This window comes from Camelus bactrianus, chromosome 8 (assembly GCF_048773025.1).
Source record: "Camelus bactrianus isolate YW-2024 breed Bactrian camel chromosome 8, ASM4877302v1, whole genome shotgun sequence".
In the NCBI taxonomy this organism is placed as follows: Eukaryota; Metazoa; Chordata; class Mammalia; order Artiodactyla; family Camelidae; genus Camelus; species Camelus bactrianus.
In genome coordinates, this window is record NC_133546.1 from 29,406,955 (window position 1) to 29,433,407 (window position 26,453).

General features: G+C 39.2%; 1 protein-coding gene across 5 annotated transcripts in view; it reads right to left on the bottom strand.

Annotated features, from left to right (window-relative positions):
* L3MBTL3 (L3MBTL histone methyl-lysine binding protein 3) overlaps positions 1 to 26,453 on the bottom strand; it is a 108,744-nt gene that overhangs the window by 49,377 nt on the left and 32,914 nt on the right. For all 5 annotated transcript variants that reach the window (XM_045524515.2, XM_074368382.1, XM_074368380.1 and 2 more), the window contains 9 exons: positions 25,408 to 25,492; positions 23,803 to 23,894; positions 21,757 to 21,861; positions 20,800 to 20,935; positions 19,068 to 19,159; positions 16,155 to 16,306; positions 8,132 to 8,208; positions 3,606 to 3,691; positions 1,765 to 1,875 (listed from right to left, as the gene is read on the bottom strand). In XM_045524515.2, the coding sequence (XP_045380471.1) occupies positions 1,765 to 1,875; positions 3,606 to 3,691; positions 8,132 to 8,208; positions 16,155 to 16,306; positions 19,068 to 19,159; positions 20,800 to 20,935; positions 21,757 to 21,861; positions 23,803 to 23,894; positions 25,408 to 25,492 (936 nt within the window). The remainder of the gene's footprint in view (positions 1 to 1,764; positions 1,876 to 3,605; positions 3,692 to 8,131; positions 8,209 to 16,154; positions 16,307 to 19,067; positions 19,160 to 20,799; positions 20,936 to 21,756; positions 21,862 to 23,802; positions 23,895 to 25,407; positions 25,493 to 26,453) is intronic.

Sequence of the window (26,453 nt, forward strand, 5' to 3'; positions counted from 1 at the left end):
ATCCTAACAGAAAAGCACTGCCATTATCTTGGTACATTTATTTCCATAACTGCTCATGTATACATATATTCTTCTAAAAGACAATCCCAGACATCACATATGGTATTAAACTGAAATTTTCACTGTCAGTATTAAATATTCTTCTAAAATATGTAACATCGTGGAGATACGCAGTCATTTACTTTACCCATCATCTTCCACTGCGCTTGTTCTAATGTTAAACACTATGAACAGCTGACTCTACTGTATTCTCCCTGCAGCTCTTCTCTGTGCACACTCCCTTTGGTTATTCCCTTAACAAATTCCTGGGACTGAAATTCCTGAATTAAAGGGTAAACGACATTCTATGACTTCCGATGCCTATCATCAACTGCCTTCCAGAAAGGCTGAGACACTTTGTATTTTCACCAGTTGTATATAAGAATAAACTTTTCATGCATCCAAACCAGAACATATATTTTGTTTTCAATTCTGACCAATGTGGCTTATAAAAATATTATGTTGCTTAATTCTACATTTTGAAGGACAGTAAGAAAATATACTTCAAAAAGATGGAACACAGGTCTTACACAATTTATAAATTTTCTGAAATGTTATATGATTACATAATCTTAAAAACAGTGAATTAAACGCTAAAACTTCTATTTTATAGAAACACTTGAATTTACAGAAATACATCAGCACAGGTTTTCCATGTTATTTTATAATTTATTTTCTTATACATTACCTCATTGGAGATAGCTGAAGATGTAATACTGTTTTTTAAAGAACTGAACTTAGACTCAAGTAGTTTAGAACCATGACTTAGCTCTGTCACTGCCCATAATTAATGAGTAATTCATTTTGTACCTCAGTCTTCATCGATGAGGTAATAATACTGAGATAAATCTCCTGTGCTGTTTTCACCACAAATACCAAATAATGGGAGAGCCCTAATACCCTGTAAAACACCATGTAAATCTAATGCCTTGCTGTTACTAGAACTAGTATTATTCTTAACAGAAAATCGTTTTCTTTTTCTTTTTTAATGGAGGTCCTGGGGACTGAACCCAGGACCTCCTGTGTGCTAGGCATGTGCTCTGCCCCTGAGCTGTAACCACTCCCAGAAATTCTAAATGATCCCGTGAGGTAAGCAGAACGTGCATCATTCTGGTTTGAGAGTGAAGTTAATGCCAAAGCCAGAATCAGAGACGAGACCCTCGGGCTCCTGGCCGGGAACCACTACTGCCCTTCACTTTACCACACCTGGACGCAGACGGAACCTATCTTTCTAGACGTTTGCTACTTCATGAGAGGTTCTTGACTTTTATTAACCCAACTCTAGTTAAAATCTGACTTTACTTACTCATTTCTCTTTACTTGTCCTTTATTAAAAAGCAGGATATTCTTTTGAAAAGTCTACATGTACCGTACCCCATTAAAAAAAAAGTGACCTTAATTTTTTAAAAAAGAACACACTATTGGAGAATGAAATATTATATCTTCTTCTGAATAGATTACCTCAATATGCTGTATCTACTTTTTTCCTCCAAATACACACTTAAAATATTAGAAGTCAGTCATAATTAAAGAGAAAAGTTATGTAGATTAAAGGGAAAAGGTGGAAAAATACAGACTTAGGATGCACAGCTACTTAATTTGCATATTCCTATGGTTTCACTAATTTAAATTATAGGACTTCACAAATTAGATATCTCCTAAGGTGTTCATCTCAAATGTCTTGTAAAAAAAAGACAAAACAAAACCACAGCAGAGAACACTTACTTTTATTCGATGATCATCCGTGTCTGCAACTGTTGCTACTCTAATAAACACGGGATTTCTTTTGTCTATGACCTCAAGCTTCATTTTTTTCTGGAATCCATGTGGAGGTTTCTGCCATAACAGACAATTTTATACAGTGAGATTCAGAGGAACAGAAGGTGGGCTCTATGTCATAAAGACAGAATAACGACAACAAGAAAAGATGAGCTATTTGGAGAACCAGCCTTTCTAACTTAAGTTCGCAGGATGGCTTTGAACCTCACCCTTACGATCAAAAAACAGTTCCAAATCACATGGTCAAGCCTGCAGGCAACAGAAACAGCCTGAGCTACTAGTTACAGGCACGACGAGAAAGCCAAAAATCTTAGATGAAATTCAAAAACACTGTGGCTATTTGATTAGCCACAGGGAAGACAAGAATTTTTTCTCATTAGTTGGAGGTGTCTTAGCGAAAATCAACAAACATGAAAAGTATTTTTCAAAAGAAAAGGAAGAACATCCAAGTGGCAGAGACGAGACAGAGATTACAGGCGATAATGAGACCAAAAAGCAATAGATGTCTTTTTAAGAAGAAAATTAGCAATCAAGACATGGAAGATGGAATTGCTCTGCTAAGAACAGGAATGAGAATGAGGACCTACAAGCTCCCTACACTTCAATACTCAGCAGAAACTCATAAGCCTCTGAAAAATTTACAGACAGAAGGCAAGGTGATTGCTAATGGGTGTAAGAAAAGTGTTGCTGTGAAAATCAAGTGTGGAAATTACATAAAGGATGCAGAACAATTAATGCAAGGCACCTAAAGGCTAAACTAGAGAAATCTTAATTTTCTCTCTGATATCACTGTGCCAGCAGATATGCACACTGAGCTCAATTAACTGTATCCAGTTCAAAGCAAAGTGTAATGCAGCTCTTCTCTGTACTAGGCTAAGTTAAGGAGTTAGATAAAAACTCATAAATACGACATGACTCCTAACATTACTTATTTATAAATCCTGAATTTACTCTCAGATAGAATCATACATATTCTTTGATACGCTCTTCTTCATGTAATCCAGTTTTTCTCTCAAAAATTTCTGATGTTCTTTCCTTCTGTATTTGGGCCTGAACTTACTAATTAATTCTACCATTAAAAATCCTAGAAATATATATGTAGAAAGATCATTTAAAGAAAAATGTTTGAGAGACTGTGCAACATCTTTTTAAATCAAGTATTTAATATATCTTTCTTTTCCTTTAAATTAATGGGAAAATACAAATTATAAAACAAGCTGTTTGAGATTAAAAAATACATTTCAAATTTTATTCTTCCTTCCCTTGCACAGAAATGAGGTTAACTATGAATCTTAATAGGCAAGAAGCAATGACTGAGTTAGAAAGATACTATAATAAAAACAGATGATCCTGCATTTTGATAATCAAATGCCAATTTATAGCCATAAAATAAAAAGCAGTATCTCAGCTTGGCATAAACAAACTAAAAGGAATGATCAAATATAATTTTCATTATAAAACAATATCTTGTCCTGTTTGGTCTTTCAGAGTATTTAGCTGGAAAATAGAATTTTGCTGTACAACCAACTCACTGCAAACCGATTTAAATATAATTATTTTCCAAGGAGACTTTAAAGTCCAAAATGGAAGTATTTTTTTGATGCCAACAAACAAAATCCCCAGTAACAATTCTGCCTTTCAAAATCGCAAAAATTCAAAAACATCTCTGGCCTTCTGTTTCTCTCTCATTCCTGTTCACCAATACTCTTTCTGTTCTTAAATTTCAATGAACATGATCATCAATACAAACATAAATTAATCAAATACTGTAAAATATATTATCTCACCACTTTGAAAGCTCTTGCAGGAGCAGGTAAAGAATTGGTTTCTTCTAAGTATTTATCCCAAGAAAAATGTTTCACATTTGGATAACCTAAGAGAGAAAGAAAACAGTAAATTCTATCAGGTTTATCCAAAATGACAGTGAGAACCACAGACTGACCTCATAAAATTATGAGATATTGTTATCGTTATAATGTAGAAAGTTACTTTTACATTACACAAAACTACTTTAACCTAATCACACATTTAGAACTCCTTATAATAAAAAAATTATTTTCATCTAGATCATGATTTCTCTATTAACTTTTAAATGAAAATTTAATGTATCCGTACATGTATAATCCGCATTCCCAGGTAAGGATAGTCTTACAATGCAAGATACGCACAAAGACACAAACATAAATACCGTTTAGCAATTTTACTTTGACTAATCCAGGAAAATCTCATATATGTGTACAAAGACAATGTACCATTGTTTATAAATGTGAAAATGTAAAAACCAGTTAAATAACCATCAATATAGAAATGTGCAAAAAAAAAGTATATAGTATATTGAAGCAGAAAGCATGAGGCAGGTTTATATAGACCGCTGTGTGAAATATTCCAGCAGATATATCATCATATTGTTAGGTCAAACAAACAAATAAGCTAAAACAAATCATGCAACAGTACTGATAGAATGTCTAAAAACAACTGTCCTTCCTCTGTTCCACCCCTTTTGTCTCCTCCAGGGTCCAAAATTCACTAGTAGGAAGTAATGGTGGCCCAGTAGGGTGGGAAATTGGCTACATAAAGGGAACAAAAAAAATGAGTAAATACACTGGAGATAACAGAAGTCAGCTCTCTTACTGACTAAAAAGAGCAGTATAAACATGTGAAGTGGAAAACTGGATTGAATTCAGTAGTGTTAGATGTGAACTGGAGCTAATGGTATAAATTCATGGTTTTCAAATCTATAAATGGATACAAAAATAAACATAAATATAAACTTCTACGTATTTATATAAATATGTCCTATGTCCACTGAGAGGATGGAAGCAGCAACAATTCAGCAGCAATGAGCACATCTTGTGTCCAGATCTTAGTTTCCTAATATCATTCTCTAAGAAGAGGAACTAAGGAGCTTGGGAGAAATGGTTGACCTCAGGGCTGGTCAGGGAAAGTACAAGATGAGCCTAGCTGTGCCAGAAAACAGAGACTTCTCAAAAAAATTATAAAAACATGTCAAAAGCACACAGAAACCAGATTAAAAGGGCTCCCACTGGCCAAATCTGAGAAAATTTCAACATGAAAATAATGCTAGTAACAGATTATAACCTATTGATAACAATAGGAATGTGTATGGGTCCATGCTGATATAAATAAATTAACTGAATAAATGGGAAGATGAGAAAGCTATTCTTTGCAGAAAAATGTCCACTAATTATGTACACAGAATAATGGAATTAGAAAAATTACCATTTAGCAACTGTCAGAATAATAATTCATACTAGAAATATCAATAGATACTAAAACTAATGAGTGATACGGGGATCAAGTGCAAGATATTTATACAATTTCAAAGTATCTTCCCAAAACACTTATTAATTACAGAGGAAAAGTAACTACATTAGTGAAGAAGCCTGGTTACTACTGTCTTCATCAATTAGTGGTAAATATCAACCATTAGTGAGCCACATGAACATCACATGCCACCTGAGATGATGCAACTAGAACACAGCGCTGTTGCTATGATATTTCTGCCAGAAATTCAAAACCTGGGTCTAATTACCAGGAAGCACCAATCGTACCCAAATTAAGTAATATTCTACAAAATGACTAATCTGTTATCCTCAAACATATACAGGTCATGAAAACCCAGGAGAGCCTACTGGAAGAGAAATACAACTGACCGATATGCCTGATCCTTCTGCCATAAATGACATCGCTAGCACAACTGACAAACTTGAATGTGACAAACTTGAACATATCTCTGGTTCAAGGGTATAGATGAGCTCCGTACTGTTCCTGCAACTTTTCCGAACGTTTGAAATTGTTTCAAAAAGTTTTAAAGAATAAATACACAAACGTTTCCATGTATGCAACATTTTACAACATAGTTTTAAGGCACACAGCTTACACAATTTAAATAATATTGCAGCCGACTGGGCATGCATGCATGTATGTGTATGCAGAGGCAAAAAGGTTCTTTTGAAAAGATACAATGACCAACTGTTAATCTATTCAGAGAGATAACAGTAGTTATCTCCAGTTTTATTCTCAACTTTTAAAAACAAGCATGTCTTAATGCATAATTTGGATAATTCAAAATAAAAATCATTTTAAGACACAAAGACTTTAATTTTGGAAAAAGAACAGTAGGTATGCTATGTGTTTAGAGAGAACAGGAACACAGGGCAGCCGGCAGGGCTGCTTGGGGTGGGGGTGGGGAGTGGCTGCAGAAGGGGGCTGACCCTGAAGTGGCAGCAGGAGTCAGGAAAGCAGCTGCTTAGGGAGGTGGGTGACTAAGGTCCCTTCTTTTCAGACAGGAGATCCAAGAACAAGCCAGGAATCTGGCCTTAAAGAAAAGGGACCGGAGCAAGAGCATCTTTTTTGCCATGGAGCCAGAGTAGAGCAACAGCACAGGCCTTGCAAACCAGTCTTATTATTTGGCAGATTTGGTTTTTGTTCCCCCCCACTGTTTTTGTTGGTGTGGCAAAATAAATATCACATAAAATTTACCATTTTAACTATTTTTAGGTGTTACAGTTAGTGCCATAAAGAATATTCACACTGTTGTGTGTCTGGCACTTTTTAACATGCAATTTTGTGTTTTTAAAATCTGTCAAAAAGCTGTGTACTTTCTCTTCTACTGAATTATAAAAGTCCATGAAAGGAGACGGAAGACTTGGTGATTTGCCTCACATCAGAAGTCAGCAGCAAGGCCTCACACCACCCCTCCCAGGGTACCTAACCCAGTGCTGTGAAGGAGGCTCTGTTCACAGTCCTGATTGCTTACCAGATCCCTGATGTCCAAAAAGATGGTAAGGGGGGAAAAAGATCAATATCAAGTTGGGAAATCCAAAAGAACCCTCACAGCAGTTCAGATGGTGACGGTGGCAATGATTACTCACTAGCTTCTAATATTATGTGAGCCACAGGATACAGGGGGCTGAACAGGAGAAATCTTCCAGGCGGCACCATATGTGGGCCACCAAACCATTAATACCTTATTTTAATGCTTCATGATTTATGTAAATGCCCTTTCATTTTCCAAAGATCTCTGTAAATCAGTAAAGGACAGGAGCTTTTGTTCCTGAACACAGGAGAAAACTCAGAAAGTAGAAGGGACTAGCCGTACCCATCAAAGTAGGGGTTGGTCCTCTGAGTGAGAAAATGATCAGGCACTAACCCAGATGCAGTACCAAGGAACTGAGGACAAGCCTAAAAATGAAACCAGCTATCAGAATGGAATGAGACAAGTACTTGATGCTCCAAGCTGAGTCTTTGCTGCTTCCGTGCCACAGGCAACATCCATACAATAGCTTCTAACAAACCAAGGAGGCACCCTTTCCCTGTGATGAAGGCAGTCTTCACCACTCACAGGAGCATCCCAAGAAGCCACCTACAGCGCGGTGATGCTTTGTGTTAGCTGACGGCTCTGTCATTTTGAATCAGCAGTAGCCACGGTGAGTAAAATAGTGACATACTCAAAAACACACAGTCTTATGATAAAGCCACAGAATCTGTTCTTTAGCATATGAAAATAACTCGAATTGACATAAAACAAGGAGACTATTTATCAGCAGTTATATACTGTTTCCTGTCAAACAGAGTGAAAAAATTGAGAAGCCTCCATGGCCAGAGGCAGGGACAGCTGAAGTCCCTGAAAACTTCAGGGAACAGGTGCATAAAGGTGCAAAATCTGTTTTGGAACCAAGGATCGCAACAGAAAAAAGGAAAAGTCAGTGTGTGAGTTCTGATCTAGGAGGGAAAAAAAAGAAAATCTAAAGCCTCAAGTTCTCACCAAAATGTGAACATTGTACTTTTGCCAGAACTGATCGTGACTTGACGTGTGGGTCAAGGCTCTATCTACCAGTGCCGTCTCCTGTGTTCAATTCTCTATACTTGTCAAAGCCTTAGATAATTCACAACTATGGTTAGACAATATACGAAATGTATATTAATATAACGTTTAGAAATGAATCTTAACTTGATACATGAAACATCTTTTAAAAAACAGAACTTCTTATTTTTCCCAAAGGAGATATCTGTGACTCTGTTATGGACTAAGCCAATGTTCATATACGTTCAGGTGTATTAGGGACCAGCAAACTGCCACCTGCAGGCAGGCCTTTTACAGGTGAACGTTTACTACAACATACCTATGCTCATTTGTTTACGTATCATCTATGGCTGCTTTTGTGCTGAAACTGAATCATGTAGTTGTGACAGACTGCGTGGCTTCCAAAGCCAAAAGTAATGACTATCCGGCCCTCTGCAGAAAACGTCTGCCGCCAACCGATGTACGTGAATAACATTAGACACAAACCTGGAGGAGTAATAAGGGCTCTTCTGTGTTCTTTGCACCAACCAACTGGATGTATGTGTGGACTAGACGCTTCACACCTGCAGGTTACATAGATTGAAAAGTTGTAAGTGTCAGGATAAATTCTCAAGTACTAGTAAGAGAAAAACCTTACAGAGCTCTATTTTATTTTTACAATCTATCTAATTTGAAAAAAAAAAATCTGTAAAACCAAAGGAACTTTCATTCTTCCAATATATTAATACTGAGCAGATTTTTATCAGAAAAATATCATGCAAACTTGACACCACAGGCAAACAGTTTTCGTTCTCACACAAATTTTGTTATATTCTACAACTTCAAATATAGCCAAAAGTCAAAATTATGTCATTAAAATTCAGAATTTCCATTTACAAAAATCATTTGGAAAAGTAAACAAATGTACATCGATATCATACACACAGGCAAACTAAAATTATTTCCATATTTCTAAGGACAAATGTGCAAAAGCAGGAAGCTCAATCGCTCTCAAAAAACAAACACGCTATTTCTATCACCCATTAGAATGGCAGAGATCAGGTATTAGACGGTGCACTTTTCCCTCACCTTTTCTCCTCTTTGTCATCTTTACTTCAGTCAGGCATATATTTTTCCAAGGCCTCTTTATCAACAGGCACATTGCTCCTAACCAAACTTGTTCCACACAGTCCTCATCTCAACGCGCAACATGCTTCATTCATTCACCCGCTCACTCAATAGTGAGTGTTTATGGTGTGCCAGACACTGGGGTAGGCACTGAAGCTACAGTAGCAAATAAAACATATACCAAGTTTCTGCTTTCCTGGAGCTTACAGTATAGCGGAAAGAGAGGAAATAAATTTAGCAAACAAAATATATGTTCTGGTGGCCCATTGCTATGCAGACAAAGAACTGGGGTAAAGAAGTAGAGAGTAACAGTACACCAGTGGAAAGGTACTCCTTCGTAAGACACAGTCCAGGTGACCTCTCAAATAAGGTGACATCTGAAGGAGGTGAAGAATGAGAGAACTGAGCCACTCAAATATATAAAGGAAAGCCATTCAATGCAGAGGGAACAGCAAACAGAGGCCAGGAGGGGGCAGTGCAGCAGGACTGGATCAGGAATAGACTGAGAGAAGCAGCGAACAGGAAATAACACCAGGAGGGGCCACCCGGCCATAGTGAGGCCTTGGGATCCCACTCAGGGTAAAGTGATGTTTGCTAGAACACCATGTGAAAGGTTTTAGGCAGAGGAGTGGCATAATCTGATTTACGTTTTCAAGTCATTATTCTGACTGCTCTGCAGACAATAAGCCACACTGGGAAGAAGAGAAGAGGCTGCTGGACGCCTCTGTAAGAGCTGATGATGGGGGCCTGGACCAGAGTGCTGGTGGTGACGACAACAGGAAGTGATCATGTTTCTAGGTCTACATTTTAAAGGAAGAACCCACCGGAAGCTGACACAGAGTGTGAGTGAAGTGAAGCCCAGGACATTCCGAGCAGGTGCAGTTCCGGTTCCCTGAGACAGGACGACTGCAAGCCCAGCCTGACGGTCCCAACAGTGAATGAAGAGTTCTGTTAGTAACATGTGTTTCACAAACAGGTAAAGTCAAGTAGGTAATAAACATGAAAAGCTAGATGGAGTTCAAAGGCAACATCAAGGCTAAAAATACACATCTGGGAGTCATCAGCGTTTGGTGCGGTCTTTACAGCCATGAGCAGAGATGAGAGCATCCAGAAAATGAGCATGGAGAACAGAAGAGGGGGGAGGCAGAGAAGTCCAAGAAGGAATGACTAGCAAAGTAAAAGAGGGAAAGAAAGAAGTCAACAGGTCTACTTCAGGTTTAGAATTATTTCAAAATAAAACTTTTTTTTTAAAGATGGGAAATATTACTTCATTTATTCAAGAAATACATGCCGAGTGACCACCATGCTCAGGGTACTGCTCTAGGTGCAAGGGCTACAACAGAGATCAAAACAAACAAAAATCCCATCTCCCGCTTGGGTACTGGTCTGAATAATTCAACAGAGGGATGACCTACCGACGCAGAAGAGAAGAGAGCTGACTGAGTGAAAGAGAAGGGAGTCCTGAATATGAGAGAGGGGACGTGCCCACAGTTCCAGAGAAGCTGCGGGCTGCGGGCAGAGGGCAGGAAGGTGGGGACACGAGAGGTGGGGAGCATGCGGGCCTCTCTTCCGAACGGGTCTTTTTTCTCAGTGATACAGGAAGCAAGGTGATCAGCTGAGAGGCAGACTAGGAAAGGGGATGTGAAAGATTAGAGGAGAAACAAAAGGGGGAGTGAAATTAAGTGGAAAAATGGACAAGGACATGCAGCAGAATGATGGGGCAAGACTCAGGGCCCCTTGAGGTCAGCAGTCATGAATGTGAAGTTAGACCCGTCAGCACGCCGTGTCTCTCTCCAGTTACAGCGAACTGCTCAGGCAGAAGTAGACAGAAAGACAGATTCAACCAGAACTGGGATTTTGCCAGGCAAACACAATATAAGAAAGCAGAGGCTATGGTTACAGGGGAGCAGTTACAACAGTATTACAAATACAGGCATCTGGAGGCATATCACCAAATCTTAAAAAAAAAAAAAGTTGGTAGAACATTCCCCATCTGTGTTCTCGGAGATGAAAGGTATAATGAAGTAAAAAAAAAAAAAAAAAAAAGTCAGGACCGCAAGGTCAATTATTTCAGAAAAATACTCCATCTCCCTCTTAGAGATTTACAAAATACGTCATTAGCATGTTAAAGCCTGTGAAGTTACCCGCCACCAGGCACACCTCGCTTCATTTCACTCTGCCTTCTGGTGCTTTGCGGATACCACGATTTTTTGTTTACAAATGAAAGGTTTCAGTTTCAAATTGCTTAACCTGGCCTTCCCTGAAGATATTTTACCAGGAAACGCCGCCTTGGCAGGCAACCCATTAACGCCACGATGAACACTGGTGGTTCAGAGAACAGAGTTTGGGAAATGGTCTAAGGGATGCCAAGCAGTCCAGTCTTGCTCCGTTTATCCGACCTGTTGAATCAATCCTGAACAATCAGGAAATCTCAACGTAGCATTCAAGATGGGAAACCAGAAGGCAGAAAGCCAGGACGGTAACAGTGGCTGGAGTTCCTGGCATATAAAAAAGTCTTACGAGTAGTGAAAAACAGAGAACCTTCTAAGAAATGTTCTAGGTGAACTAACATCTAGGCACCACTTTCCAAGTCAGCCTTTCCAAGTCAGCAGCTCTGGACAGTAATACAAGGTGAGCTGATGGAACCCCAATTTGATGCTGATTTTTCTCAAAATCATTTCAGTAGAAAATACCTTTAAACTTACAGTTAAAAACTTCTTCCTTTCTTCATTTATCTTCTACATACCCACCCCAACACTATTATTTTTCTTAATCTATACAGGGTTACATACGTACACGTATGTCATCATTTTAGAAATGTGAAAGAAGACACAGCACTGCAGGTCAACGCCGCCAAGCTCACGCAGCAACTGGTACACTTCTTACACTACGCACGTCCATAAAAGATGTTTTAATACCCAATTCCTTCAGAAACATTCTGCTATAAACTGTGTAAGGAAGGTTGTGGATATTCTTTCCTTGACAATCATTGGGTTATGGATTATCACTAATGATTCATTGCTTTTATTTTAGGGAAATTTCCATTTTATTTTAGGGAAAGCTGTTAACTGACATAGGGCTCATTAAAAATAAAAAAAAAATAACAAGTATAAAACATTTAAATTTTTTCTTCCCAATATGGTACAACTATCAAGTACTTCTAATTATCTGTCAGGCTTCTGGTGATTAAAGTAAGAGCATGAGACATTACTAACTCTTTTGATTTTATTGGATTTCTCTATAAATTGCAAGTAAAGAAAATACTGTACTATATTTTGGCCACCCATTCTTATAATACCTGAATCTTACATAAGGTTTTAATATTCTTTAAATATTGGTCAAAGTCCCCATGTAAAATAAACAAGGAAGCCATCTCAGTAAGAAAATAAAAGCAGCCCTAAAAATCTAGTTTACTTATACCCCCCGGATAAACAGACAACACTTCGTTCAGAAGCTGGAAGGCTGTGAAGTCCTCGTCACTAATGAAACACAAGTCATCTCTTAGTCCCATCTAGTGTTCGGACGCAGAAATGTAACCGAGGAGAAATACAATGAAGAACTAATGGTGAGGTTTGACAGATGGTTGATGGCTATGCCTTTCCTTTCTTCCTTCTGGGTTTTTATGGGTATCATCAAAAGAATTCCATTTCAAAAAAAAATTTTTAAGTCCATTTCACCAGGCAGTGCAAATTATTCATGAAGGCAGCTAAGAATCTAATCAGATCTAGACTGGTCAGTGATAACAGAAATAATGATTCATGAAAAATCCATGTTTGGAATAGAAAGTGAGTAGACATTAAGATCCTCATTTTATGGAAACGCTGAGAGGTTAAGTGGCTTCACCAAGCCCTCAGGTCGAAATGAAAGGGATCCTGGCATACACTGGGCTCCCCAGATCCTGGCAGAGAGTCAAACAAGAACATTTCAAGATGCTTACTTCAGGGAAACATCAGTCTTAATTTCAGGCAATAATGGCTTAGAATATTTGAAGAAATACAGCACATTGGCCTTTCCCACTCCCTGAGTCCAGAGCATGATGGCTGTCAGTTTATCCCGCGTGCCCACGTTCCCGGCTCCCACTATGTGCTAGGTCTTCAGGGCCTCCATCACTCTGTGTTTTATGACTAAACCCCAAACCTCATCCTGCTGAGCCATCTGGTTCTCCCTGTCATCCCTAACTCATTTCCCACCCTGTTCCCCACGGTAGCTGTTTTCAATATTAGTAATTTGCTTCAGCTTAAAACCTGGTTTCCACGGACACAGGGACTACTAGGAAAAGATAAAGAAGGTGCCATCTCATTACTCTGGAATCCATTTTCCCTTCATGTCTTCATTTCCTCCAGGCTGAGAGAGAAGAGAGCTTATTTCTTTCCAAGGTGAGCCCCTCCCATGGGACCCAGTGTCCTCAACCATCCAGTCTCAGGTATCTCCAAGCTCTCCCTCCACTTGTCTCCTACCATCAGCCTAAAACCGAACTCAGAACTCTCTGTGTGCAGGAAACCCTCCTAAGGGGTTGACTCCCCACTGAGGCAATAATCCACTTTCACTTTCAGGGCCAAACATCTCTGCTCGATGTCCCCGACAGCCATCTCTTTAACCTTTTGCAAACTGAGTTCTGTTTCTAAAACTCTTATTTTAATCCTCACAACACCTTATGAGATAGGTATTATTAATCCTTTTTGCAAAGGGGGCAACTAAAGCTGAGAGGAGACAAGTCACTTACTGAACACACTGGCTGCCAAGCCTCAAACACGCCCTCGGCTGCTCCCTGGGCTTACACGTAAGAAGTGCTTTCCTTGGCCAGAAATATTCCACCCCAACATCTAAGGACTGATTCCGATCATTCTTCACAGTCCAGCTAAACTCCCATGTCCCTGGGAAGACCTCCCTAGGAACCCTCCAATGGGTCAGTCAGTCCTTCCTTCTGTGTGCCACCCCAGACAGCAAGCAGCTGGTTCTAACAGTTAAGCACTAACCACCATCTACCCTGCAGTCAAGGCAGTGGTGGTGTGTTTCTCTCTGGCCCCAGACCCTGAGCCCCTCAAGACTGAAGCGCAGAGCTGGCTAAGTCCCTTTCATCTCTGTAACCCGTCACCACCACTGAGGACTGCTTCCCAAATTTGATGGACAATGACAAACCCATCAACTTTGACACTGCTCCAAGAAACTGACAACACGATGTAAGGTTTTCAACATTATTTTGGGGAAACACATAAAATTACTATTATTCTCAATGTATAAACGTAAAAGAGCCTCATTTCTTTATAAAAAAAAAAAAAAAAAAAAAAAAAAAAAGCCTGCAATCCACTTGGAAACAATCAGTAAAAGGTTCCAGCCCCTTGTTTGTTCTACTTCACTAACTCAGTGCTTCTCTTCTTCACAGATCTGTTTGATAATCTTTCACCCTGACTCACTGAGACATCAGACAAATTCAAAGACAGCTGAAGGGGCAACCTCACTCTACTCCACAGTCACCTAAGTCCTGTTGTCATGCCTTCCTGGTTCCCAAAAGACAACGTCATGTGAAAAAAACATTTCTTAAAAGTAAGATTCCTCCCCAGGGCCTGATGGAAGAGAGAAGGGGACTCCTCCTCACTGTGGAGCCCAGTCTTTCCCCGATGCCTGAGGGAAAGAGGCCCCGCACCGCCCTGGGAGGATGGTGACATCTTCACTGTGAGGGCTTTCCTTCCGCCATCTTTAAAGTTCTTCTTAGTTCCAACAGTCCATGATATTTAGGATTATTTCTAAGTCTAGTGGCTGTCAAGGGGATAGAATTAAATAGCTACCAACTATCAATAACAAACGCATGGAGAAAACCCAGAGGGAAACCAATTTTTATTCTAATACACATATACTATTTCCTTTCATTAAAAACTACTTCAGTCCTCCATGAAATGAAATCCAAGACAGTACTGCATTTTGGAAGAAGGAAATGTTTTATTGCAACTAAACATGCAGTACCACGTATGTGTGTGTATGTGTGTGTGTGCTTTCAAATTTCCACTAGGGTGAAAGAGATGAGATAACTATTCAATTCAATGGGGGGAAAATCTCATTTCCAAACTATTTTAAAATTGGGAAAGGCAGTCCAATTTGTAACCTCAATTACATACCTAAGTAAGTAATTTATGCAGATAAAAACCATCCAAAATTCAAAGATCAAAGAACATAATATTTAATAAGGCTGGAGAAATTCCAGTGCACTTAAGCAATTTTCAATGTGCCTTATTTAATTGCATACTGAGGAAGAAAACACACCATATTCTTTTTCTGACAATTAACAAAATATAATTTCATGTCAATAGTTAGAAGTATATCCTCAAAGTACATTCCATTCTAAATATAATTAGCTTGTGCTCATAACAGTGCAAAATCAGAGCTGAAAGAGATCAATTATTCCCCCTGCTCTTTCTAAAAGGTTCCCAAGATGCTTCCTATTCCCTAGGCATTTGGCATCAAAGGAAAATATAACAAATTCTTTTAGACTTCCTTATTATTTTTTTCCAGAAGAATGCTTGTAAAGAAAAACATCTTACGTCAAATAAGCAACTTCCACTTTTAAAATCCTGTAATATTTATAAGACCACAAAAACAACTGAAACCACCATTCGCCCATTTTATTTATTAAATCAGGCAAAAGTTTAAAAAAAAAAGTCTCCCTAAATGAATCAGAACTTTAAAACCAAGAAGCTCTCATTTCAACAAATTCTAACAACTGCTCTGAAGTATCATTTCTTAATGAAAGGACTGGATCCCAGTCATCATGTTGGTACTGCCATCATCACAGCACATGGAACACGTGAGAGAGAAACATGTTCCACCCAGGACAGACAGATGACAGTATTTCAAAGTTTACAGGTTAAACGTTAAATAAAACAGAAACCATCAGTTTGCAGAAAACACAAAGAACAGAAGAACATGGTAGGATTCAATCAACAACTCCTGTGGGAGACTCAACAAGACAATCTGGTTTCCATAAGGATTAAAAACAACATTCCTCAATTAATATATTTGTATTCAGGAATTTTGAAGTTAAATCAGCTACTGGGCATGAAAATCTGAAAGGAAGATGAAAATATTTTCCTAAAAAAATGAGAGACACCCCAGATGAAGGGGAAGTGTGTGTGCATGCACTCACACATGAGCATACATCAGTACTGTGGTGTGAACTGCACTTCCACAGGAGAAAGTCAACTAAAATACAAATCATGAAGAAGAATTAAAGGATGTTATTTAGAAAATACATGTCATGTGGAACAGATAAAAAGTCAAAAATCTGAAACGGGAAAGAGTGGGACAGAGCACTGTTACTTTTGTTGTAAGCTTTGCATTATTATTGTTTTTAAACCATGTACTTGAATAAACAATTAGAAAAAGCACATAGTAATGGAAAATGTCTCACCAATAGTCATAGCTCTCATCCCAGTTGTCAAAATGTACCAGGAAACGATTGTCCACCATATCTGTTACCGTAGCAACACAGATGAATGCAGGGTTCTTTTTGTCTACAGCTTCAAGCTTCATTCCAACTCGAAAGCCTGATGGGATCACTGTCTATGAAAATACAGATTTAATTAGAGATAAGTACACACTTAACAGCAAGGACCCACACCCTCTCTGAGCCTCAGCTTGAAGGCCTGGCATCCATCAGCGGTATTCACATAATTTAAAAATCATGGACTAGTCCTACAGCAGGGTGGCTTTCCAACAAGCAGCAGTAAGAAAAAGGCCCTGTTGCTACAGCCAACTGACTATCTGGACCTCAAAACTAGCACACGCGCAACCTCGCAAAGTTTAGCTAATGTCAACATGGGTCTTGGTACCTTAGTTAGATGACTGTACTAGTTAGGCACTGTATAGTTTACTTTCAGTTTCTCTTTTCCTTTATTACAGACTTAACAATGAAAACTGTTTCACACAAAATGTGCACTTAATCAAGTTAAAAATGTGTATGAGTCAGTACAAATTCCCTCCCACTTCTGAAAAGGTCTCTCAAAAGAGTACTCTACTGAAAGTAGGTCACCTTCCTATACAAAATGCTACAATTAGTACAGCTTTTATTCAACAATCCAGATATTATTCACAATAGCACCAAAAGAATTGGTTGCTAATACAGCCATTCAAAATAGTTTGTAATACAAGGAAATCCACAGATTATCAGCCATCTGGGGCCTAGAACTAAGACAATAAAAGTTCGGTTAAGATTGAGTGCTCCAGGTGCTGTAAAATGTAAACATTCCTTACCATCTCCTGTGAGGAAAGTTACCCTCCTCTCAGAAAAGGAGCTGGATGTCAGTTATGCCAGTCACAGCACACTGCAAGTCATTTCTGCCCTTCTAAAAAACCCTTCTGTCCAGACTGAAGCATACAGACACTACTCTAATTACTTTGAGCAAAATGGATGCTATTCGTCTTTTGACTATAATGATACAGCTCTCATTACAAAAATGTGGACAGCCACGTATCTGAATATGTTAGAATTAAGTCCTGTCTTAATCAAAGGATCAGGTACTACTGCTACACAGATACCATTACTATCTATTTTAAAGTCCTGAAATTATTTACCAGTGTTCTGACCTAAATATTTGAGTATTCTGAGGAAGGAATCTAGAAATAGAGAAACTAATTGCCTCTGAGATACCAAATACCTAGTCCACCAATTAAGTTTTGTGCTAGCAATGCAGAGGATTCAAGAGACGGTTCAAGGCCGTGAATCAATCCCTGACTGAACTCATCACCAAGAAGCAGACAAGGAGTGGGAAACTTGGAGCAGGGACAGCAGGAGGGCTGCTAAGTTTTCCACCTGGCTGACCTTCCTCCCTTGTCTGGACAGAGAAGGCCAACTGACAATGCAGTATCTGCATTTCAGCAGTTAAGCTATCTTTTCCTCTCAATTAAAATATTTAAAAATAATAACCTGGCTCGTTATCTCTATTAATTACCTAAACACACACACACCCTTCTTCAGTTCTCTTAATTCAACCTGGCTTATGATCAGTTTGATTAGAGAACATTTCAGCCATTAGACTGATGCCCTCAAAACACGCACCTAATATCATTTCCCAAATGGAGGCTATTTGGTTTTCTCCACTCCTGTATTAATTTCCATTTGAAGGGAATCCCTAGTGCAACATGACTGCCTTTCTCCACACTCACTTACTGTCACCTGGCTTGTGAATTTGGAAGGAGGAACTGGTCACTCCTGTAAAAGTAAGCTGGCCTACAGGGCACACAGCTCCCACCCGGCTCCTCCAGTGCCAAGCTCTGTCCCTGCAAGAGGGAAGTCTGTGCTGGTTCAGGGCTCCTGGGCTTGGGTGGTGGGATGGGAAGGACCCGTAACCCTCTTTAACTCTAGGGCTCAGAATCAAGAAGCTCAACTGTCAGCAGACAGAGCCCACGCATGTACTCCAACTGAGCCCTTTCCGGTTATAAAGATGAGATTTTTGGCTTTTCATCTGCTTGCTCTCTGTTCTTTACAATAAGATCAGAACTTGGGCAGGGAAGTAGACTGTAATGTGCCGGGCCTCCTCAGAGATGCCAACAGAAAGTGGGAATACAAGTCAAAAAGTAGAAAATAGGGGGAAGTATAGCTCAGTGGTAGAGCACGTGCTTAGCATGCACGAGGTCATGAGTTCTATCCCCAGTACCTCTATTAAGTTAAAAAATAATACATGAATAAACCTAAAAAACAAATTATTAAAAAAAAAGTAGAAAATACACACACATCCAGACTTTGCTTCTATTAATACTGCAAAATAGAGCCAGAAACTGGAGTGAAGAGTTAAATGATCGTCTCTAGCATGCAAATCTAAATGGGGCTCCATTCATCTCACTATGTGAATCCCACTTGAACAGCACTCCTAAAACCGAGTGATGGGGGGAGGGTATAGCTCAGTAGTAGAGTGCCTGCCTATCATGCACAAGGTCCTGGGTTCAGTCCCCAGCACCTCCATTAAAAAAATAAATAAATAAAATAAATAAACAAACAAACAAACAAACTTAAAACCAAGTGCCAATAACAATAAAATTCCCAACTTAATTTTCTCTTATGCCCCTTAATTGTAAACTATACCTAGGTTTTAAACTACACTGCCTTTTATTATTTAATTTGAAAATGACAACCATGATATGGCTATAACACAGAAATTTATTCATGATGACTTTAAGATAATTTTAAAGTTTATTTAAGACAGGAGCACTCTATTTACCAAAGCAATACAATTTATTACAGTTTCTTGTTATCACTTGTAATTTTTTCAATGAAACACTCAAAAACCCCTTCCTGTGAAAAGACAAGTATTTTGGATACACTTACTATATTCTGATTTTCAAACAGTGACTTGGGAGCAGCCTGAGCTTTGCATGTCTTAAGATACGTCTGCCAATTAAATTCTTCTTCTTTATAACCTAGGATAAGCACATAAAACAGACAGTAAAATATCAAAATATTCATACTTAGCTTTCCATTCCTACTTTCATCTATAACTCCAACAGGCAAAATCAAGCAATCAAGTGACTTTTTAAATAGACAATATTTAATTCATAATTCGTAACTATGGATTTTTATACACAGGGTGTTTATTTCTAACAAATTGTATTATTTTTTCAATTCTGAATGAATGGTAATAATGAATGGATATAAAAAAATGTGTAAAGAAGAAAACACATATTGTACTCAGATGTACTTCTTTTTATTACCAGACCATTTCTACCAGTATTTTTAGGTGGAATTCCTCAGCAGCGAGCTGCAACAGTCAAATTTCTTGTTTTCCCCTCACCTATTCTATTTTGGGAAACTAACTTGCAGGAACAACTGGGAAGCTAGAAAAAAACAGTAATACAACAGATAAAAATTTTTGGCCTATCACACTACAGGTGTGACAATTCAAGATTTATGAAGCAAGCACGTTGGCCAGTTCCAATGATGGGAATGTCCTTGTCTTAATTTTCACAATTTCATGTTTCATGTCGTTAAATCAAACATTTCCTTCAAAAGGATATAAGTAAAGCATTTTACTTCATCCACGCCTGTGCTTTCTTCTACTTCCATCCAAGTCCAGGAGGCGGCGTGAAAAGAAGAGCTGATAATTCACCATATATAAGAGACCAATTTATATAAAGGTTTATAGATTTTCTTTTTCACCCTTATCTTTTCTACGTGTTTTTGTTCAGTCCTCAGTCATCTGAAAATACCACTCTGCCATTAATTTTTCACTTAAAACCAAAGGATGGCTTGTCCATTAAAAACCAACAGCCCTGAAAAGGCCAAAAATATCAAACTAGTAACCTGATTCTTTGACATCAAGCAAGTAATAGTGAATGTAACAGCTGAAAAGGAAGGAAATGCAATTTATTAAATATGCTGGAGATGAACTGAGAAAAATGGTCTCTGTTATTCTTTAATCTTTTGTAAACATGAAACAGACAAAATCACTGACAGACCAATACAAAGCATTTAGTAATAAAAGAGTAACTGCTGTTAGTTCAACCTTCATCTTCACCAATTTTTAGTGTTCTCTACTCCTTTCCAGTCTCCTAAATATTAAGATCTCTAAGTTCAATATACAATTTCTTGAGTTTTTTTTATGTGCTGCAATATCAGTAGTTACATAAACAGGTTAGAACTAATTTTTCAAATCAAGTTTTTCAAGGATGTATGTACACAAACACATGTGTGTATAGAATAGAAATCCATACCTAAATTTGTTTGTAGTCAAAATTAAACATCATGCAATTGTTATTTTATATGCAAATAAGTACATGGACATAGTTTATTCTCTTAAGAAGGATCCTACTTTTTAAATTTCTTTCACTTTACGTATATGTATAACTGAATTGCTTTGCTGTCTATCTGAAACTAACACCGTAAATCATCAATAAAAAACAAAATTTAAAAAACTCTTCTACTTTAACCAAATACTACAAATAAGCCTAAATTGGGGCCTACCTGAATTTTCATAAAGTCTGAATTCTTAAAAATCCAAATTAAGATGTAAGAAAATAAGTGTTCTCAGAATATAAACTATGAAATTAAAAACTGACAATACCTTTTGGAGGATGGAGTTTATGGCCAGTTTTCTCACACCACCCAACTGGGTGAATATCCAGAGCATCTGCATTGACCCAGAAATCGTAACAATCAGAATATCCATCAAAGTGCAGCTTTATCCGGTATCCACAAACCTGAAACAGGTAAAGGAAGCTGATTAAAAAACGGCAACAACAAACCTAGAATGTCTGTGCACATGTGCAAAAATAAACTAACATGGATATCAAGTATGATATGATATAGATTATGTTCATCAAAGTACCCTCGCTAACAGCCACAAAGACAGTCGAACAAATGACAAAACCTAAAGGCAAGGGCCATTATGTTGGGAAGAGCTGAGGTGTGCTGGCATCATCCCCAGTTCCGTTTGGAGCACATGGATACAGGGTGAAGAACAATTCTCCCCTGTACACAAGTCCTCTCTTTGTTCCCTCTATTGCACAAGCATGTGCTGCCAGGAGAGCCGGCAGGGAAGCGGCCAGCCCAGCATGGGCACACGGCTCCTGCAGGGCCCCAGGGTGGAAGCCCTGCTGTGCACTGGCTCAACGCTGGCTCTCTGTCCTCTACAAAGCTCCGCACACGGTGACGTCCGGCCAGACCAAGGCCGGCACAGACATAGGGAGAATTCAACATATTCTCCTCTCCACCAGTAGCAGAGTTGGGAGGAAGAAAGAAAATCTAGAGAATCTGGATTCTAGGGACAACTCATTCTCTGGAAGTATGCCAAATGCTGAGGCCACATATCTGCCTAAATTAGGGCCCCCCCTGGGGAAGTTCTGAGTGAGAAGGTCACATGGGCTTATGGAGCTTCAGCTGGGTCACGCTCAGCCGTGGGCTCTCAGATAAAAGCTCAGCCTCTCAATCTCCTTTTCACTCAGCAAATGGCACCTTTTCCCATTATTAAAACCCTACAAGGGCTATTTCACTTGAGAACTAAAGATGAGGCAAAGCTTACCTCAGCCACAGTGAGGACACAGTACACAGACTGATGTTCAGGGTCCACGCCTTCTAATTTCATGCCAACTTTAAACCCATTTTTGTTATAGGGAAATGACTGATACTAAAATGAAAAATGAAACAGTTTTAGTGAGTGATCACCATTCTTAAATAAAGCTTATATAACCAAATACACAAACAAAGCCTAAAAGTCCAAAAGAAAAGGGCCCCTGAGTCATCTCATGGAAAAATGGACAAAGACTATAAGCAGGTCACAGACAAGGAAGTTCAAATATCTTATATATTTGAAAAGACACTCAACCTCACCCGTAAAGGTCAGACAAAGTAAAATTACAGTAAAATAGATTTCATCTATCAGGTTGGTAAGAAACAGTAAGCTTGGTAACACTGCGTGGGTAAGGCTCTAGGGAAAGAGACACTTAACATCAGTAACAGGGATATAAACTCATATAAACTCTACCGATCTCATGATAGCTATTAAAAAAAAAAGAACATTCTCTTTGACTCAGCAATTCTAATGCCAGGAAATTATCCAACAGAGATACCCACACATGTGCAAAATGAGAGGTGTACAAGGTTATTCACTAAAACACTTAGCAAAAGATTCATAAATATATAAAACATATTCCACATATACATGTAGTATTCCATCTATATCTGTTTCATAATAACTCAAGCTGCTCCCTATTGACACATATATGTGTGTGTCATACTCATTATGTGTCACATACATAATGACACATATGTGACATGTATGTCAATCAATAGGGAGCAGCTTACTTTATTAGGGAACAAACACAAGACGGAATGCTATGCATTAGTATGAAAGACTGATGAGGGAAGTAAATGAACTGAGATGGCATAATCTCCAAAGTAAGTTAAAAAAGCAAAGCCCAAACCAGTTAGGTGACATACGTTATCAGCTGATTAAAGATAGGGAGGGGAGGATTCGTGTTCATATACGTCTTAAATTCATACACAATTTTCTTACAGCACTTTCATATTCCCAATCACATGAATGTACTACTGATGCAGGTAATTAGCTACATTAAAACTTTTTTTAAAAGTGTAGAGAAAGTCTATTCTGAAAAGGACCAAAGTTGCAGAAAATAATTATACAGTTTAGTGTCAAATGCAATTACTATTATATTTAAATTAAATATTCTTAATGTAGATGTAATCATCCCAACATTTACTATTCACTACTTCTTAAAAATTCTGTGTTCATACATACATAACACGGTATTGACGGCAGATTCATTTCATACCATGATTAAATATAATTAAATAATTTAAACTAGGGGTCTGTAAACCAGTCTTTGTGTCAAATCCAGCCCACCACCTGTTTTTGTAAATAAAGTTTTTCTGGAATATGGCCATAGTTCATTCATTTATATACTGTCTTTGTTTGCTTTCACTGCAAGAACAGAGTTGATTTACAACTAAGACCACATGCCCCACGAAGTCTACAATATTTTCTATCTCTCTTTATGGAAAAGGTTTACTGACCCCTGGTTTAGCCCATGGACAGCAGCTCCTACTCAGAACTACTTTTACTGATTTTAAATCACTTATGACAAAATATTTTCATTATAGTTCATATAGTAAGCCATTTGTAGATGTTTTGTTGTGATATTATGTAAACCTCAGTAACTCATTTTTATTCTCCCAAAGCCATGATGTTGACATGACACTGCATGCCGGTTTTTCTTTATCTACTAGTTTTTCAGTAGTAGTAGAAGCATCCTTCTCAAAATAAATGCATGAAAGCCTGGTAAATGTTGAAAGAGTGTGTGTGTGTGTGTGTGCCTGTGCATGTGGCAATAGGGGAGGTGTGTGTGCCTGTGCATGTGGCACTAGGGAAGGTGTACGCACATAAGGCCAGCTGCCCTGGGAGGTGACCCTCCACATATGAGAAACAATACGTTTGAGAGATTATCCCTAGTCACATTTCCTAAACAGACAGTAGGAACGGCAATACTAATTCCAGACCAGCTTTCCAGCCCCCGCTCTTACAGACAACGCCTTCTGGAAGGGCCCGTACCTCCTTGAACAGCTTCGCCGGCACTGCCACAGCTTTTTCCTCTTCCAGGTAGGATGCCCAGCACCAAGCTTTCTTTCCTTTTGGAGGCAAACCTGAAAGCCAAGGGAGACAAAAATGACAGGATGTCCAGATCTGAGAAAGCAGAGTGGTAGGTATACTGCGACTTCTCGCTTCCCTAGCCACTCCCAGGCCTGGCTCGCCTCTTACTTCCATGGCTGGTATCTGCCAGTCTCTTTTCCTGGCTCCTCTTCCAAAGAAATGAGAGCTAAGAAGTGAACTATGTGTATATCCAGGGACAAGGGTAGAAGATAGAAGAACTTAGTGGAACTTAGTGTAAATGAAGACGACGTAGTAGGAAGCCAAGATAGAACAGTATCATGGAAGCTACAGGAAGTGAGAGCTTCTGGACGCAGGAGGCTCAAAATGTTGTCCTAAGGGATCAAGAAGTTGAGGATCAAGAAAAGGCCAGAGTGCTAAGTGTTTGGGGACTGGCCGCTAATCCTGGAGAGGGGGGAAAAAATCAATGTATCAAGGGCCAGATCTTAAGCAGCAAAAGAACACGTAAGTGATAAATATCGAGGCAGCTCTTATCAACTTTATTTGGGATTAAGTTGACAAAAAATGAAAAATGAAAGAAAGAGTGTAACAACTTGACGGGCAGTAAAATTGGGGGAAAGGTATTTTAGGGGTGGGATCAGAACAGGCAGTGATGAAGCTCATGAAGGGGAAAACAGTGGAAGAACTCAAGTCGGGGAGAGACTGAAGGAGCAAGGTCACGGACCAGCCAGGGCCCTGGGAGTAGAACTGAAGGATAGAGGCAGAGTAACTGAAGATTATTTACTCCCTTTAATCTCCGTGACATAAAAATAGAAGGTCATCTCTGAAATGTAAAAGTTAGGCTGTCTGCTCACAGGTAGAAATATCTCAAAACTCTTTGAGGAATTAAGAGATGAATGAACGAAGAATGCAGCCCAGCCCTGAAGAGAAGCGCTGGGTTCGGGCCCCGTTTTGGAGGGACAATGTGGCTGGTGGGCTGGAAGTGGGGCTGTGCACGGTGCCATGAGCTAACAGGAAGGTCCCTGGGATACAGCCTAGTGCAGCACACAGAGGCGTCTATGGAGAGGACCCAAGGTCCATGACGAATAAGGCAGCCAGTTCATCCACCAAGTACTGAAGGGCAGGGCCCGAGGACGAGATTCCTCATGAGAATAAAGTGTTCCTTGAGGAACAAAGAAAGGAAAAACAGTGCCATGTCAGGAGGTTGTGATCGAGAAGAAACATTAAAAATCTATCATCTTAGGAAATGAACAAGAACAGAAGTTGTAGTAAAAGTGCTGAAGCAGAAGAAACCTACTTGATGGAAAAGTAAATAACGGAAAACAGTCTCAAGTTTGCCCTGACACTACTCAAAAGTTACTAATTTCCACTCTTCCCCCCCATCTACTTCTTATAAACTCTTTTATTGGCTCATTTAATCAAAGAAAACCGCCAAACAACACTTAACCTGCCAGAGTGTGCATGACAATTAAGACTAAAACGTCTACCTGGGTGAAACATGTTCGATTTCATAAAGCTGCAAGTAAAATCTTCCTCCCACCCACTCACCCTGCTTTAACACGGCCGTATCACCTCGCCGTTTCCTTCGGGCCCTCTGGGAGCCCCTCAGGATTCTCCCATCTTGTTTGTTCTCCTACAAGAAGGAAGAAAAGTTTACAGGTTTTAAAAAGTTCATGAAACTGGCACCAATGAAAAGCTAGAGAGCTGTCAGAAAGCATCATTTTTTCTGTACGGTTCTTCAATTTCACTTCATAACTTTTACAGAAAGTAAGAATATAGGTCACTTGAGAACTGTGTTGCTTTTGGCCTGAGGTCCTCACAAAATAAGAACATTTCCAAGAATTACACACTGTTAATAGTACAGATACTGCTCCCGCCTCCTTGAAACGCTTTTTTCTTCCAGCTCCTTGACCACTCTGTTCTGGTTTCCCTCGTACCTCACTGGCCCCTCTTTCTCAGCCCCCTTGCTGATGTCCTCCTGCAGTCCAGCCCCCTTCTCTTCTCTACTTCATCCCTCTCCCTAGATTTTAAAGATTACCTGTCTGCCAAACATCCCCAGTCTACGCACCTCCAGCCCTGACTGCCTCCCTGACTCCACATCCATGAATCCAGATGCCTACGTGGGATCTTCACTTGGATGTCTAAAAAACCATCTCAAACTCAGGACAGCCGAAGGCCTCCAGATTCCACGTTCCACTCTTGGCCTTCCCATTCTCACGAAATGGCACAACTGTTCAAGCCAAAAATCTAGGGGTTAGCCCTAGTTTTTTTCTTTCCCTCACGCCCCCTGACAACCCTACCTCTAGCATGTATCCCAAGTCCACTGACTTCGATCTCGTACAGCCCTCTAGCCCTCTGGTCTCTTGCAATGAACTTCTAACTGGTTTCCCTGATCCGAGTCTTCCTCTCACATGTCAAAGCCAGAGTGATCATTTTAAAACATTAATCATATCAAAGTATCCTCTTGCCTTCAGCTTTCCAGTGGCTTCCCATCACACTCAGAATAAAATGAAAACTCACTGCTCTGGTTTAACATAAAGCCCTGGACCACACAGACATCTTCAGCCTCATCTTACTCCACTCTCCCCTAATCC